The 18,624-nt window shown below is 40.9% G+C and overlaps 1 protein-coding gene across 3 annotated transcripts in view; it reads left to right on the forward strand.

Moving 5' to 3' along the window:
- Window positions 1-368: 368 nt before the first annotated feature.
- corin (corin, serine peptidase) overlaps window positions 369-18,624 on the forward strand; it is a 199,345-nt gene continuing 181,089 nt past the window's right edge. For 2 of the 3 annotated variants that reach the window (XM_073064708.1, XM_073064709.1), the window contains exons 1-2: window positions 369-485; window positions 2,619-2,769. In XM_073064708.1, coding sequence (XP_072920809.1) covers window positions 417-485; window positions 2,619-2,769 — 220 coding nt within the window. In that variant the 5' untranslated portion in view covers window positions 369-416. Of the gene's footprint in view, window positions 486-2,213; window positions 2,233-2,618; window positions 2,770-18,624 lie in introns of those variants that run through there. The other variant, XM_073064710.1, reaches the window with a different exon arrangement.

The following is an 18,624-nucleotide window of genomic DNA, read 5'->3' on the forward strand; positions in this document are numbered from 1 at the left end:
GTTGCTTTAAGGCGTTGTAAATGTAAGCGTGCGGGAGGTGTTTGTTTTGTTTTATGTATCGAAATGCAAATATTGTGAGCTCAGCGTGAGCCTATTAAAAACGAGTGGAAGTGAGGTGATGCACCATCAATAACTCTCGGAGACGTGAGGCGAGATATAGGCTTTTATTGGCTGGAAGAAAGAACAAGCAGCAATTGACCACCACACTGCATCCTGGAGACTGAGACCCGGGGGCTGTGTCTCCAATCGCCTTTATACTGGGGTCTGTGGGAGGAGCCACGGTCAGTGGGAGGAGCCACAGGAGCAGTCAGCGGGGGGGCGTGTCCAGACAGGTATGTGTAGTTCACCACATGAGGCTTCTCATGCTCTCTGATGGAAGAGGGAAACGGGGATCGTAGATCACAGCCAATCTCACAATGTCGTCAGAGCGACAACGCGCTCCTGCTCAGCCTAAAGAGCAGTACCAGCGAGTCAGCACTAACAGAGTAAGTTCAGAACCATTGTTAACACCACGAAAATTGCAGGTTGCATTGCCCTCTAGAGAGCAGGTTTCTTCTGTTTATGCTTTATTTCCCCCATACCTGTTGTTCCATTGGAATTCAATAGTAACCAGAATTTAACTGGAACTGGGAAAAAGAGAGAGATAGCGTAACAGTCTTTTGCTGTGTTTTAGTGGTTTGTAGTTTCTAAAGCGAATTATGACAACTACCTGAAATTTTCCCGAAGGGAAGAACAATTTTTTTCCAGGAACGCCAAGATCTTAAAGACAAATACAAGTTGTTTAGAAGTATAAATTGAATATTGTGAGTTGTATGTTATTTCAATCTAAAGGGTTAGATGGAAATAACGTGAACTTTTAAAAATAGTTTGGAGTAAATGCTCGGGCAATAAGATCCATGGTATCCAGTTTGGTTTAGTTCTAGCTGATTGTATTGCACTGTTAAGAATTAAGTCTTGTTGCCGGCAGTGCTGCGGGTTTGAGTTACTCTCTCTCTCACGACAGCTTCAAATGGTGTTATGTTCCCGTAGCTTGTCAATATTGTTCGGCTTCGGTACGTAAAGTTGCGCCAGAATGAAACTTAATAATCGGAGCGGATAGACATTCATTTTCACTTTGAGTTCTGTGGTATTGGGCCGCGTTTTGTGAATTATAAAGCCAGCGTCAACATGGAATTTGCACCATGAGAAGTTTCAGGTTTATAAGGACAACCGGTTTGATGATTTTTTTTCCTCTCGGAAATCGGAGTCGAGTCCGGGATTCTTTATTTCTATTGTTTCTGTGAAGCATTTTTAGTTATACTTCTTCACTGAACACTGACGATTAAATGCAGGAGACAACAGCTTCTCTGAAGCTTTGATCTGGGGGACTTACACACGCACTGTCGTCATTATTAGAGAAAAATCGTTTCAGTCAGGAAATGTTTCATCAGTTCATTTGATGTAAACCCTGAAACTTTTAATCATTTTCTCTGTTTTAATGTCTCTGCCCGTGCGCCCATTCTGCAGAAGTTTTTGTGGTATGGAGCGCAAACTCGAACTATGATTGCCCCTGAAAACAGCCTTTTGGCGTTGTGGTCTAGCTTGGCTTCTCCTGTAAAAGATGTGACCTATGATTCAAATTCTCGTTATCCAAACAGACCCTAGGCTAAACACAACGTAATTTACACTATGTTTCAAATTCTAGTCAATTTACTACTAGATTGGAAGATCCGAAGACAAAAAAAAGGATTAAAAATAGCCTGCAATGGGACCGAGGGAGTTAATCACAGGTTCTCCTCGGCGTCCTGCTGTTGTATTCAGATTTGTTCCTGAACGAAGCATATTTGATCATGAATCATGGTCTTTGTCTTTGAAATGCACATGGGCAAGTCATAAATATATATAGTCTTCCAATCTATGTGGAAAAATCATCGAAAGATACCAATACATTGTGTTAACAGTTTGATGCACAGAAGCTGAACTTAACCAGCGTGATTTTTAATCGCCAAATTGTTTACTTTTCTCAGTGCCCTCGCTACTTGATAGTTTTATATATTAAGGGAAGCAAAGGATGAGGCAGGAATATTGAGTTGAAAGTTAAAGCTGGGTTTGAGCGACCGATGACCGATCAGCTATTTCTGATGTTCCCAAAACGGGTGAAGGTTATTGAGTCGGAGTGGGGAGAATACCCGTGGCATTAGGACCTCGCGGCAACTCCAACTTGATGGTGCATAGACGGCTAGCACTGAATGAGTGAGTCTTATGGATTGAGAAAGGCAGATTATTTCCCTTGGTGATGAAGCACAAGCCATGGCCATGTATTGTTTCATCCGATCCTATCATCACGCAGGTCATTTACAGTTTGCGTCCGGTTTAAATACTGGGAGAAGTTCTTGGAGTGGGTGGAAGAGGCACAGTTCCCACGGCGCGGTAGAGTATTAGAAACTAACGTTTACTAATCTAGTATTGTAAAAAAAACAAACCTGCACCCCGGTCATCTACTGTCCCTAATTGGGCGTGATTCCGTGCAAATTAATTCTAAACGGAATGTCTTGTACATTGCAGCGTTTTTGAATGTAGTTTTTTGAGTTGTGGTCACCAATGCTGGGGGCTAACGATGCCTTTCTTCTTCCCATCAGAAGCAGGTGCCGGGGACAGATGAAAGCAACACGGGAATTGCTTGTCCACACAAACTCGGATCAGTCAAGCACCTCCGCCACTTACTAATGATACTGATCCCGTGCGTCTGCGCTTTCATCTGTGTGCTGGTCATCGTTTTGGCATTTCTAGGTGAGATGTTTGTCGGTGACTGTGTCGAAGTGTTTGTTCGTGCTTGTGATATTTTGATCTTTCTGAGCCACTTTACCGAAATGTCACTGGCGCTAACCGCTTTCTAAATTAAGTAGCACGTTAGTTAATAAAATGTCAGTTACGACTTTTGGCTATGATGCGCTGGAATGTCCGAAGGTCCGCACACTATGAAGTGGTGGTTCAAAAATTAATTAAGTAATTCCAGGGAATTGAGGGAGTGAACATTCTCTGAAAGTCGATACTGTGGCTCATACTGGGAGAGTCTAAATGAGTTTAGTTACTGATGTCCCACAATGAGGATGTAGCCAGGCAGTAAAAATAGGAGTTGGATAATCGGGATAAATAAAGTTAATTCCTGTATTGACACCGGACTGGTGTTTGCACGAAATGAGTCCATCAACATAGACCCAAACCGACAAAATAAGTCCCTAGGAATCCCGTATTGCATCCTATATTGCATCTCCGCCTTCTGCTGTAATGTATTTCATTACGTACAAGGTATTTCTATTTTCATTGTTTCCGAACTGCTAATGTATGTCGGAGCATCGGTAGCATTGGCCTGTAGATGTAGTAGGTGACTCCAATATGCAGTATAATCTTGCAACACAATGAACGCAAAAAATTACTTACACTATTTAATGTAACATTCTGACATGTAGAAATATTCTTTTCAAAAATGTTTCCTTTGAATAGGAAAAATGGGGCATCATCTTAATAGATGCAATAATCCCATTTCCAATCAGCAGAAGGAGACAGAAGTTGTCATTGGATGCCACACAGTTGTTTTTGGAATGTTACCAGCTCCTTATTGAACTCTGCTTTGAAACATGATTTATTGTTTTAGACATTGTTAAAGTTACTTCCTAAGATGTTAAAAAGAAAAGCTGTGATGGAGCAATTTTCGAACAGAATACAGAAATATATATAGATCCTAGAACTTTGGCCGATGATGTTGTGCCAGCCTTTAAATGTACACTGTGATCAACCCAATCCTTCCCTTCTACATAGACCATAACTTACTTTTTTCTTTCAGCCATGTACCCATCTAAGAGTCTATTAAATGTAGCTAATGTATCAGCATCTGCCACCAACCCTGCAGTGTCCTAGACCCTTGCCACTCTGTTTTAAAAAAACTACCTCTGAAACCTTCCCTAACTGTTCCTCCCCTCAGTTTAAAAGGGTGATCTCTGGTATCAGCTATTGCTGCCCGGAGAAAAAATGGCTGACTCTCCTCTCTATCTAGGCAGCTTCTAAACTCCCCCTCCTCCATATCTAGTCACCTCTCATGCCTTTGAAATGGAAATTAAGTGGCTAGCTTGTGATTTCAACATAGAGTCACTTCTGAACTTTCCTACCACTGGGGAAGGACCATTATCATCTACTTTATCTATGCATGTCATAATCTTAACTACTTCCATAAAGTTGCCCGTCATTCTCCTATGTTCCAAGGAATAAAGACCCAGCCTGGCCAATTTCTTCCTATAACGCAGGCCTTCTAGTCCTGGCAAAATCCTTGTAGATCTTTTTTGCATTCTTTGCAATTTAACCACATCTTTCCTTTAACACGTTGACTAAAAGTATGCATATTACTCCAACTGGCTTTTACAACTACCAGGTATGGTGCTAACTCCTATACTCAATGCTCTGACTGATGAAGGCCAGCATGCCTTGTATCTTTCATAGTGCTCTGTCTGTCTAGGACTTTGTTTTCAACAAGCTACGTGCTTGTACTTCTAGTTCCCTCTATTCTATTAAACTCCCTATTATAATTCCATAAATCAGCTTGCTCCAACTGGTCTATGGTCAAATAGGCAGCATGAATTTACACCAAATTAAGGAAGAGGTCTTTGAAATCTTGGACTACTTGAATCTACACATGTTCAATTGCAACTTTGAAAAATGAAATATTGGAAAGAGTGGACAGTTTGCATCTAAATTTCTGACTGGCTTTGCCAGAGGGCCATGTTGGCAGTCAACAGTGTAGATTCAGTGAAGTGCTCCATCAAGCCAAATAACCTTTCTTTAAAATTATCTGCTTGCAAAATCCTACTACTGCCATGATGTTTCTGTTCAATACCTAACTGCAATAAAGAATCTTGGGAAGCCAAGAAAAAAAATGCTGAAACCAATTAATTTCTGAACAGATAAGAGTTAATAGCTTGGCTAGCAACTTCAAAATAGTCAACACAGCACAGTTTTCACTGTGTGCCACTCTGTTGCCAGAAACATGTTTGATCAGATATTTAATAGTCAGAGAGAAGTACAGCACAGAAAAAGGCCCCTTGGCCCATCTAGTCCATGCCAAAAACCATTTAAACTGATAACTCCCACTGACCTGCTGAGACCGTAGTCCTCCATACCCCTACAGTACATTGAAATCGAGCTAACATGCACCACTTGCGCTGGTAACTCTTTCCACACTCTCATGACCCTCCGAGTGAATTTTCCCCTTATGTTCCCCTTCAACTTGTCACTTTTACCCATGATCTCTTGTTGTAGTCTCATCCAACCTCAGTGTAAAAAGCCTGCTTGTATTTACCCTACCAATGCCCTCATAATTTTGTATACCTCTATCAACTCTTCACTCAATATTCTGCATTCTGAAGAACACAAACCTAACCTGTTCAATCTTTCCCGATTACGCAGGTTCTCCAGACCCCGCAACATTCTTGTAAATTTTCTCTGTACTCTTTCACCCTTATTTACATCTTTTCCATGGGTTGGTGACCAAAACTGCACACAATACTCCAAATTAGGTCTCACCAATGTCCTAAACAACTTCCATGTAACATCCCATGTGCTGTACTCAGTACTTTGATTTGTGAAGGCCAATGTGCCAAAAGCTTTCTTTACGACCTTATTTACCTGTGACACCACTTTCAGCAAATTATGTACCTGGATTCCCAGATCCCTTTGATCTACCACACTGCTCAGCGCCTGATCATTCACTGTGTAAGTCTTACCCTGGTTGGTCCTACCGAAATGTGACAAAGTTGCACTTGTCTGCATTAGATTCCATCTGCCATTTTTTGGCCCATTTTTCCAGCTGATGCAGATCCCTCTGCAAGCCATGATAGCCTTCCTCACTCTCCACTACACCCCCAATTTTGGTGTCATCCACAAATTTGCTGATCCACTTAGCTGCATTTTCCTCCAGATCATATATGTAGATGACAAACGTAGGACCTAGCAATGATCCCTGCAGCACTCCACTAGTCACAGGCCTCCACTCAGAGAGGCAAACCTCTACTACCACACTCTGGCTTTTTCCCCAAAGCCAATGTCTAATCCAATTTACTACCTCATCCTGAATGCCGAGCGATTGAAACTTCCTGACCAACCTTGTCAAATGCCTTACTAAAGTCCATATAGTCAACATTCACTTCCTTGCTTTCATCCACTTTCCTGGTAACTTCCTCAGAAAACACTGTAAGATTGGTTAGACATGTCCTGTCATGCACAAAGCCATGCTGACTATCCTTATTCAGTCCAGGTCTATCCAAATACTTCTATATCTGGTCCCTTAGAATACTTTCTAGTAACTTTCCCACAACAGATGTTGACTCACTGATCTATAATGTGCTGATTTATGTTTAGAGCCTTTGTGGAGGAACATTGGCTAGTTTCCAGTCCTCTGGTACCTCACCTATTGTTTAGGATAATTTAAATATCTCTGCTAGGGCCCAGGCAATTTCTGTACTTGCCTTCCATAGGGTTTGAGGGAACACCTTGTCAGGCTCTGGGGATTTAGAAACATAGGACATAGAAAACCTACAACACAATACATGCCTTTTGGCCCACAATGCTGTGCTGAACATGTACCGTAGATGTCGGATTATAAGTCGCTACTTTTTTCCCACTTTTTGAACAGCTTTGAACACTGCGGCCTTTACTACGGTGTGGCTAATGCATGATTTTTTTTCATGCCGCCAGAAACATTTTGCCTCGTAACAGTAGACCAATAAAATTGATGAGTAGTTCACAGAGGTCCAATGAAATTGTATGATAAATCAAGCGCACTTTCACAATTAAATTATTGTAAATCAGTCATTTGTACTCACCCTCATCAACATGGAAAACACTCGAAGAAAAGCATTGTGCTACCTTTATGGCAGTTATTTAGTTTATAATATTTTCACTTAGTAATTCATTTGTTAGTATTTTCTAGTTTTCTAGTTAAAGTTAAAGTTAGAACTATATTTGTTTTCTGTACTACATCCCGGGATGCTATGACGTCACATCCGGTTTCGCCGCGTCTTGTGGGAAATACCGGTTTGCGATAAACGGGAAGGTGGGGGGCGAGCGGCATTAGACCCGATCGAAACGCTGCTTTTAAGTTAAAGGCGATCAATAACTTTTCCTGGTAGGCTGCAGTATATATATTTTTTACCAGTCGTTAGGAGATATTGGAATGTTGTTCAGTAAAAAAGTATACGCAACGTAATTTGTGTGTTACCGATACGTATGTATATTTAAAAGTAACCGCGTTACAGGCACGGTTCAAAAAAAAGCATTTGCAATATGTATTTGTTTATGTTACCATATGGATTTAATTAAAAGTTAAAAAATCCTCACGTGTAATATCTTTCTGTGTAAATATCTCATATTACAACGTGGGACACCTGCGGCCAAAAATCCGGTGCAGCTTGTACAAGTACAAAATTGATTTTCTTTCTAAAATTAGAGCCAGCGGCTTTTAATCAGGTGCGCTCTGTAGTGCGAAATCTACGGTACTTACTTTAGAAATTACCTGGGGTTACCCATAGCCCTACAAATACCCATATTTTTCTAAGCTCTATGTACCTATCCAAGAGTCTCTTAAAAGACCCTATCGTATCCGCCTCCACCACCGTTGTCAGCAACCCATTCCACGCACTCACCACTCTCTATGTAAAAAACTTACCCCAGACATCTCCTCTTTAGCTACTTCCAAACACCTTAAACCTGTGCCCTCTCGTGTTAGCCATTTCAGCCCAGGGGAAAAAGCCTCTGACTATCCACACGATCAAAGCCTCTCATCGCCTTGTACACCTCTATCAGGTCACCTCTCATCCTCTGTCGTTCCAAGAAGAAAAGGCCAAGTTTACTCAACCTATTCTCATAAGGCATGCTCCCCAATCCAGGCAACATCCTTGTAAATCTCCTCTGCACCCTTTAGTTTCCACATCCTTTCTGTAGTGAGGTGACCAGAATTGAGCACAGTACTCCAAGTGGGGTCTGACTAGGGTCCTATACAGCTGTAACATTAACTCTTGGCTCTTAAACTCAATCTCATGGTTGATGAAGGCCAATACACTGTATGCATTCTTAACCACACGGTCAAACTGCGCAGCAGCTTTGAGTGTCCTATGGACTCAGACCCCAAGATCATTCTGATCCTCCACACTGCCAAGAGTCTTATCATTAATACTACATTCTGTCATCATATTTGACCTACCAAAATGAACCACCTCACACATATCTGGGTTGAACTCCATCTGTCATTTTCAGCTCAGTTTTGCATCCTATTGCTGTCCTGCTGTAACCTCAGACAGTCCTCCACACTATCCACAATGCCCTCAACCTTTGTGTCATCAGCAAATTTACTAACTCATCCCTCCACTTCCTCATCCAGGTCATTTATAAAAATCACGGAGTAAGGGTCCCAGAACAGATCCCTGAGGCACCCAACTGGTGACTGATCTCCATGCAGAATATGACCCATCTACAACCACTCTTTGCCTTCTGTGTGCAAGCCAATTCTGGATCCACAAAGCAATGTCCCCTTGGATCCCATGCCTCCTTACTTTCTCAATAAGTCTTACATGGGGTACCTTATCAAATGCCTTGCTGAAATCCATATACACTACATCATCTGCTCTACCTTTATCAATGTCACATCTTCAAAAAATTTAGTCAGGCTCGTAAGGCACGACACACCTTTGACAAAACCATACTGACTAATCATATTATGCCTCACCAAATTTTCATAACTCCTGCCTCTCAGGACAGTAGATGGGTTTTAATTAATATAGTAGTCTTTCTCTCATGATAAGTGTGGGAAGAGCCAGCCTTGGATAATAAGGAAATAAAAGATAGTATCAAATTAAAAGCTCATGTGTACAAAGTCACAAAGAGTAGTGGGAGACTGAAGGATTGGGAAAACTTTAAAAAGGAACAGAGAACAAGCAAACAAGAAATAAGGAAAAGGAAGATAGAGTATGATAGTAAATTAGCACAAAATATAAAAACAAATACCAAAAGTTTTATAAAGCCGAAGAGGGTGGCTAAAGTCAGTGTAGGTGCCTTGGAAGATGAGTAGGGGAAATTGATACTGGGGGATAAGGAAATGGTTGAGGCATTGAACGACTATTTTGTGTCGGTCTTCACAGTGAAGGACACGTTTAATATACCAAAGAAGGATGTTATGGAGGAAATGGGAGGTGAGGACCTCGGTAAAATCATTGTCACTAAAGAGATAGTGATGAGCAAACTAGAGGGCCTGAAGGTAGATAAGTCCCCTGGTCCTGATGGGATGCATCCCAGGGTGCTGAGGGAATTGGCGGAGGTTATAGTAGACGCGTTGGTAATCACTTATCAAAACTCTAGACTCTGGCAGGTCCCGGCAGATTGGAAGACAGCAAATGTCACACCACTTTTTAAAAAAGAATGTAGGCAAAAGATGGGCAACTATAGGCCAGTTAGCTTAACATCTGTAGTCGGGAAAATGCTTGAAGCTGTCATTAAGGAAGAAATAGCGAAATATTTAGAAAGGAGTGGATCCATTAGACAGACACAGCATGGATTCATAAAGGGCAGGTCCTGTTTGACAAACTTACTGCAATTCTTTGAGGACATAATGAGTGCAGTGCATAGAGAGGAACAGGTGGATGTCGTATACTTGGATTTCCAGAAGGCGTTCGATAAGGTGCTGCACAAGATACTTTTTAACTAAGATACGGATGCATGGAATTGGAGGAAGTGTATTGGCATGGATAGTGGATTGGTTAACCAATAGAAGGCAGAGAGTTGGTATAAATGTGTGTTTCTCCGGTTGGCAGTCAGTGGTGAGTGGGGTGCCGCAGGGGTTGGTGCTGGGCCTGCAGCTGTTTACCATTTACATTGATGATTTGGGAGAGGGGACTGAGTGTAGTGTAGCAAAATTTGCTGATGACACTGAACTGAGTGGAAAAGCAAATTGTACAGAGGATGTGGAGAGTCTGCAGAAGGATATAGATAGATTAAGTGAGTGGGCCAAGGTCTGGCAGATGGAATACAACATTGGTAAATACAATATCATCCACTTTGGAAGGAGTAATAAAAGAGCAGATTATTATTTAAATGGTGAAAGATTGCAGCATGCTGTTGCGCAGAGGGACTTTGGAGTCCTTGTTCATGAATGGCAAAATGTTGGCTTGCAGGTACAACAGGTTATTAAGAAGGCAAATGGAATGTTGGCCTTCATTGCTAGAGGGATTGAATTCAAGCCCAGGGAGATCATGCTGCAACTATACAGGGTACTGGTGAGGCTGCATCTGGAGTACTGTGTGCAGTTCTGGTCTCCATACTTGAGGAAGGATATACTGGCTTTGGAGGCAGTGCAGAGGAGGTTCAATAGACAATAGGTGCAGGAGTAGGCCATTCGGCCCTTCGAGCCAGCACCGCCATTCAATGTGATCATGGCTGATCATCCACAATCAGTACCCCATTCCTGCCTTCTCCCTATACCCCTTGACTCTGCTATCTGTAAGAGCTCTATCTAACTCTTTCTTGAAAGCATCCAGAGAATTGGCCTCCACTGCCTTCTGAGGCAGAGCATTCCATCGATCCACAACTCTCTGGGTGAAAAAGTTTTTCCTCAACTCCGTTCTAAATGGCCTACCCCTTAATTCTTAAACTGTGGCCTCTGGTTCTGGACTCCCCCAACATCGGGAGCATGTTTCCTGCCTCTAGCATGTCCAATCCCTTAATAATCTTATATGTTTCAATTAGATCCCCTCTCATCCTTCTAAATTCCAGTGTATACAAGCCCATTCGCTCCAATCTTACAACATATGACAGTCCCGCCATCCCGGGAATCAACCTTGTGAACCTATGCTGCACTCCCTCAATAGCAAGAATGTCCTTCCTCAAATTTGGAGACCGAAACTGAACACTATACTCCAGGTGTGGTCTCACCAGGGCCCTGTTCACCAGGTTGATTCCAGAGATGAAGGAGTTAACCAATGAGGAAAAGTTGAGTCGCCTGGGACTATACTCTCTGGAATTCAGAAGAACGAGAGGGGATCTTATAGAAACCTACAAAATTTTGAAAGGGATAGATAGGATAGAAGTAGGAAAGTTGTTTCCATTGGTAGGTGAGACTAGGACTAGGGGACATTGCCTCAAGATTCAGGGGGAAAGATTTAGGACAGAGATGAGGATAAACTGTTTTTCCCAGAGAGTGGTGATTCTGTGGAATTCCCTGCCCAGGGAAGCAGTTGAGGCTGCTTCACTAAATATATTTACCATAAGATACGGTTAGATAGGTTTTTACATAGTAAGGGAATTAAGGGTTATAGGGAAAAGGAAGGTAGATGGAGCTACGTTTACGGACAGATCAGCCATGATCTTATTGAATGGCGGGCCAGGCTCGATGGGCCAGATAGCCTACTCCTGCTCCTATTTCTTATCTTCTTATGATTGCTTCAATGTGTTTCCAATTTGTTTTCTACCATAGTTTTTTCTTGGTGCAAGCTGTTTTGGAGTTTGCTATAAAAATAATTTCTATTTCTGAATATGTTGTTTTTCCTATAAATATAGCTTATTTGCTGTAGTTTCTCATATGATTTAATTGATGACAATGTTGTGATTTCTTATTACATCTTCTGTTTTGACAAAGCAGATTACTTGTTACGTTTTATTTCGAGATCCAGCAATTTTCTAAAATTCTGTCTAAAAGCTTAAAACTATTTAGAATCTTTACATTTAATCTGAAAATGTAAATGAAGTGAAGATTAATTTTTTTTGTCATTTATTAATTTGTTTTGTATTGAGGTTTTGCTGAGAAGGCCAGCATTTATTGCTCATCACTAACAGTCTTTGAGCAGGTGGTGATGAACCAGCCAGGAGCTTTGGGATTTTGACCCAGTGGCAGTGATCTATTTTAGATTCAAACAGTGCAACTTGGAGGTACTGGTGCTTCCATGTCCCTGCTGCTATTGCCCTTCTCATGGGCTTGGAAGGTTCTATTGGGATAGTCTGGGTGAATAGTTGCAGCATGTGTGATAGGTGATACTCCTAGAGCCAGTATATGCTGTTGGTGGAGGGAATGGATGTTTATGGTGGTGAGTGAGGTGTCAGGTAAGTAGCTAGCTTTGCTCTGGGTTTGTTTAACACTTTGAGAATTATTGAAGTTGTCCTCTTTTATGCAAGTGAAGAGTACTCCGTCATACTCTGAAATTTGCCATGCAGATTATGGAAAGATTTTGGAGTGTTAGGAGGTAAATCACTTGGAGAGGACAGTTCCTGATCTGCTCTTGTGTCCATGGTAGCTATGCAGTTGCCAGTTAAGTTTCTGGTCGCTAGTCACTACCCATAGCTGTTAGTGTGTGATGTCCGGTTATGGCAATACCAATTAATAGTATGCTGGTGTCTGTCTTTTTGGAAATGGTCATTATCTGGCACATTCAAGGTTTAAATAATACATACCACCTGTCATCACATTCCTGGCTATTGTCTAGCTCTAGTTTCAAGACACTGAAATAAATGAAATTAGTGAAGACAGTTGCAGCTTGGACTCTGCTGTGAGTATCTCCTACAACAGCATATTGGGGCTGGAGTGATGGACTTCCAATAATCATAATCATCATCCACTCTGTGAGGTGTGACATTAACAATCAGTGTTTTCTCCTTGATTCCAAGCTCAGTCAAATACTGTCCAGTTGTCAAGGGAAGTCACTTCTACGTTGTCTTGGGAATTCAGCTTTGAGTCCATATTTAGATTAAAGCTTATGAGACCAGCTACATTCTATATCTGGTTCTGTGGAACTGCAGCCAGGCTTAGCTGTGCCTCTGGCCAAGATGGTCCCTGTGCAGTTGCAAAACTGACAGCTACCTAACAATGTAGAAAATTGTCCGGGTCGTCCTGTTCACAGAAAAATGGCTGTAGCAATCACTGTTCTTCAAGCTCGCAACAGAACTTTGGCTGGTTGACTACCACACTATTTTGCAAGCAGGGTGATGAAAGCAGAGTCACTGACAGCATTTAAGAGCCTAGACAAGCAGTTAGATCACCTTGGTATGAGGCAAGAGGTGATATTGGTTCGGATGGATGCACACTGGTCAGCATGGATGTGATGGAATGAATGGTTTGCTTCTATGCTATATGACTCGTTCTCTGATGCTGTGGATTTTATAGATGGGCTCAGGATTGGCAATTGCAACACACAAAGTTGTCTTTGATGCATATTATAACATTACCCCTCAATGACCTTGATCAGAATTACCATGATGCTAGTCAATGTATACCAAAGAATTTCTAGGATGTCATCTCATCATTTATCTGATTACTTTTATTGGAATGTTACAATCTCATTCTGCACATATTTGCAGCTTTCTTTTCCTGTATCTCAGGAGAACACTTCTGAATTTTCTTTATAAATGTGTATTTTTTTCTTTTCTATTGGCAGCCAGGATTGTCCATATATTCAGGAGATGCCCTTGTTGAGATGCCACTATATATCATGAGATGTCCATATATTCAGGAGATGCCACTGGGTCATAACTCAATGGACATTGAGATGTCCATATATTCAGGAGATGCCACTGGGTCATAACCTGTTTAATAATTTCAGTGGCATCATTCAAATTTTATTCATTTTGATGTTTTAGTTGGTTCAATGCTAATTTCATTTTAAAGGGGTGTAAACACAAATGCAGGTGCAGATCTGAGTTCAGAAAGTGTAAACCTAAGTTAATGGTATTGATGGACAGGAGGTTAGTGTCGAATGTGAAGCTAAGGTAAAAGATGATTTCTGATCTTATTTAATGGTAGCACAAGTGTGAGGGGCCAAATGCTCTTCTGCTTATTCATGTCGTTAAATGAAGAGTTTGTCTTTCACAGTAACCTGGCTCCCCTAAGCCTCTGCTGGATACCACTCCAAATCCACCCTCAGCTCTTTGCAGGTCTAATACCTTCTGGTCCACTGAATTTAAAGATACTGCTATTTTCTTTCTGCTATTGCTTGAAGTTGTTAAACCAGGTAATACAAACTAAACATCTTTATTCCATTTTCACTGATATTATCTCATCATGTTTCTATTATTCACTGTGTTGCTTTGTCTAAACAATGTCATATAAACTTTTGGCCCCAAGTACCTTTGGGGAAGTAAAACATTTATTCAATGTCGCTCTTGAACAAAGTTTTCAGTACATTGAATAAGAACATCCATTTATGTTCAGATATCACCTCGTATACCATGACCGATATCTGCTGCACTGTATTTGCTCACCTTAATTACCGATAGCATCTTGCAAATCCATAATCTCTACCATCATGAAGGAGAAGGGTAGCAGTCACACCACCACCATCCAGGAGTGTGAAGTTCAAATCAGTGACCCTACCCTTACATGAAATTGAGGTATGATTTCCATAAAACACTCAGGGATGCCAGGAGACAATCATTTGTTTGTTATGCGCTCTTATGAGTCTGACACCAGAGAGGCACCATACCATTGTGGAGTCCCTTCTGTGGCCACAGAATTTTTTGTCTATCCCTTAGCTATCGAGTCCCTTATCTCAGAAAGAATGAATTGTCATTGGAGAGAGTCCTGTTTGCTTTCACCCTTCCCCACTGAGCCTCAGAGTAGTTCTAGTGCCAGGTCATCCCACCCAACAGCATCCAGAACAGTATATTTGATCTTGAAAGGAAATGGCCACAGGGAATCCCGCACATTCTGTGTACTGATTATTATCTAAATGGGCAGACTATTATGGGGAGAAAATTCAAACATCAGAGGTACAAAGGCACTTTGGAGTCCTCGTGCAAGATTCCCAGAAGGTTAAATCACAGGTTCAGTCTGTGGTAAAGAAGGCAAATGCAATGTTGCCATTTATTTCATGGTGAATAGAATATAAAAACAAGGAGATAATGCTGAGCCTTTATAAGATGCTAGTCAGGCTGCACTTGGAATATTGTCAATAGTTTTGGGTCCCTTATCGCTGAAAGAATGAATTGTCATTGGAGAGAGTCCAGAGAAGGTTCACAAAGATGATTCCAGGAATGAAGGGGTTAACATATGAGGAGCATCTGGCAGCTTTGAGCCTGTACTCACTGGAATTTCAAAAAGTGTTTGGGGATTTCATTGAAACCTACCAAATGTTGAAAGAACTAGGTGAATGCGGAGTGGATATTTCCTCTGATGGGCTATCCAGAACTAGAGGACACACCCTCAAAACCGAGGGGCAGCCTTTTGGAACAGAAGTGAGGAGGAATTTTTTTTAGGCAAAGAGAAGTGAATCTGTGGAATGCTCTGCCACAGACTGTGGTGTAGGCCAAGTGCATGGGTATATTTAAAGTGAAAGTTGATAGATTCCTGATTGGTTGGGGCATCAAGAGATATGGTGAGAGGGCAGATGTATGGGGTTGAATGGGATCCGGGATCAGCCATGATGGAATGGCGGGGCAGACTCGATGGGTTGAATGGCCTAATTCTGCTCCTATATCTTATGGTCTCTTATAGCTGAAAGATATGGTTTTGTAATTCTAGTCTTATTTCCTTTGTATTCCTAGACACGATTTCTTTTCTGATTGTGTCTCAGTGATTTGGTTCCCAGCAGTTTCTAGTAAGACCTTAATTAACAGTGTATCATGGGGCATCTTAGATCCTATACTAAATCCACTGAATATTTAGTACAAGTATTAGGTAGTTGAACAAAAAGAAAAGAAAAAAATCCGTTTTTTTGTGTGTGTATGTATGTATGGGGTCACTGCTTCTAAACCCTGTCAGCACAATATTGAGCCTCCTGTATCAAAACATGTCTAATTGCTTACTTCCAGCTTAGCTCCACATTATGACTGCCAGAGTCAGCAACTGCTTGACCTTATGCTAACTGATTTGCTTGAACAACGCTCACAAATCACTGGCTAGGTTCTAAAAGTGATAGTGGTTGGATGATGTCATCGTATTTCCCACCTTGGACAGTTTTATATTGATCCCCATACTCTGTGGCATTTAGGCACAAGAGAAAACAATAAAACCAATGTGAAATGCTTGTGAAAACAAATGATGTTGGTATTATTAACAGAATGATACCCTTTTTAGAATCAGTGTAAATCTATTGGATCATACTGGGTATAAAATCATTCAATTTTTTTGTTCCTAATATGCCTTACCCCCATTGTGCAAAAAGTTCTACTGGTCAATTAGTGGCAAACTGTTTGCTGATGGATTGATATTAATTTTAAATAAAACAAGCTCCAAGTGGAATCCATTATTACTAACAAAAAGAAGGAACTTTTGACCTACTCTGCTATGCTAGATTCCAAAGGTGGGATCTTTTAAGTGCCCACCTTGAAAATATTTATTTTAACAAAAATCATTTATGAAGTTGTTTAGGTGCATTCTCAACCATTTACAGAGTAGAAAGAAAGGCTGCCAAGCAGAAGGTTTAAATAAATATCAAAGGCATTCATTTGTAAAAACTTCTTATGTAGCTGTATACATTTAAGGAACCACTAGAACACACAGAACTTTATTTATATATATATATATATATATATAAGTGAGCTGATTTATGCCCACACATACGGTAGAATATTGAGGCAAAATTACAGTTAGTGACGTGGTATCCAATTTTATCCCTAGTCACTGAATATAGTAACATTATTAACAAAGTGCATGAAACTATGAGCCGTATTTTGGAGATGGAATGAATATACACAGATGAAAAGGTAATGGTGAACAAAAGAGAAAGTGCCTAGAAAGAGAGGTAAGAACGGAAGATAATCATTTCCTAAAGAAGAGGGTTTGGCAGATATTGTTGTTTCTGTTGTTTAGGCAACTAGCATTAACCACCACAATTTTAACTATGGCTTTTGTGTCTGACCTGCAGAAGATTCTAAAGCACAATTCATTGGATTTCTATCTCCAGGCTGGCTACATTTTCTACAAGTACTTTTAGAGACAATTGTAGAACAGGGGGAAGTTCTGAAGATGAATATAATTTGAGTTGGATAATCAGCCACTGACATGAGTGCTTAATCTTCCAAGAAGTTATGAAGTTAAGAATGGCCAGTATTTCTATTGAGTTAAAGGTAATATAGAACAACATATTCAAAGATTCAAGATTCAAAGTACATTTATTATCAAAGGATGTATAAATTATACAACCTTGATATTTGCTTGCTCACATGTAGCCACTAAGCAAGAAACCTGAAAGAATCCAATTAAAGGAATTAAATACAAATAACAATAAAAATAAAATACCAGTACCTGATATACAAGAGAAAGAAAAAAACCCACAAAATCACGCAGACAATTGAAACGAGCTATAAACAATCTGAACCAGAAACTGAGTCCTCAGATCTGAACCCCAGAGTAGGCCCAAAGCCTTGCTTATCAATCCATCTTATTAGTGGGCATGGGGCACGCAGTCAGGGTAGTCTTCATGGCCTCAGCACTATAGACAGAGAGGAGTGACCACCACCAAGAACGGACAAAATCAGTTCTCGACCCAGATCCTGACACCCTGTCTTTTCAGTCTATTTGAGCCAGCATTTAAATTGACCAAGTAATGGAATAGCGAGCGACTGCAGCACCCTTGAGCGAGGAGAGAACATCGTGGAGAGCGAGCGACCACATATCAGATCTAGTTTGACAAAGGTCCTATTCTAAGAATTGTATAACTTTATTTGATAATTGTAGAATCCACTGGCAAACACTCCATAGTAATTTGATGGCAACATGAGTGAAACTGCGGATGCTGGAAATAAATAAAAACACAAAGTGCTGACAGAACTCAGCAGGCCAGACAGGCTTCATCTTCCTGATGAAGGGTTTCGGCCCGAATCGTCATCACTACCTCCTCCCATAGATGCTGTCTGGTCTGCTGAGTTCTGCCAGCATTTTGTGTTTGTAGTAATTTGATTGTTATTTGTTCTTTTGCCCTGGTTTTTAGTGATTCCCTTAGACGAACATAGAACCATAGAGCATTACAGCACAGAAACCGGCCTTTTGTCCCTTCTTCTGCCTAGAAAAAAACATTTTTCTGCCTAGTCCCACTGACCTGCACCTGGACCATATCCCTCCATACACCTCTCATCCATGTACCTGTCCAAGTTTTTCTTAAATGTTAAAAGTGAGCCTGCATTTACCACTTCATCTGGCAGCTCATTCCACACTCCCACCACTCTCTGTGCGAACACTTAACTGCTTCTTTTCAACTTCAAGTTTCTTGGTATAAAGGCAAAATGGAATATTTTCTTATTCTAAGTGGATGTCCTTATATTCCTTATGCTAAACAGATGTGGGAACGATATAAAATCTGGGCCATTAGGACATTATGTAAAGATCTCAGCAAAGTTTGTGATTTTTGTTGCACTATGCACTCGTTATTAGTCCCATTTTCCTCTCCTTTGTACACCTGCAACTTCTCTCTCACATCCCTAAAAGCCCCTTTTGATGTTTTTTTTCCACCCAAACTCTAATGAGGGATAGTTTATAGTGACCATTTAAATTATCAGTACATCTTCAAGATGTGTTGGAGAACATGTTATCTCCACTCGAGACAGCAGTGGTAATGGCTGTGCCATAGTATTTGAAGCTGAGAACATTGCAGTTCAAGCTTCTGTATCTTCTGCCCATTGGTAGCC

The sequence above is a fragment of the Hemitrygon akajei genome, chromosome 13 (assembly GCF_048418815.1).
Source record: "Hemitrygon akajei chromosome 13, sHemAka1.3, whole genome shotgun sequence".
Taxonomy (NCBI): Eukaryota; Metazoa; Chordata; class Chondrichthyes; order Myliobatiformes; family Dasyatidae; genus Hemitrygon; species Hemitrygon akajei.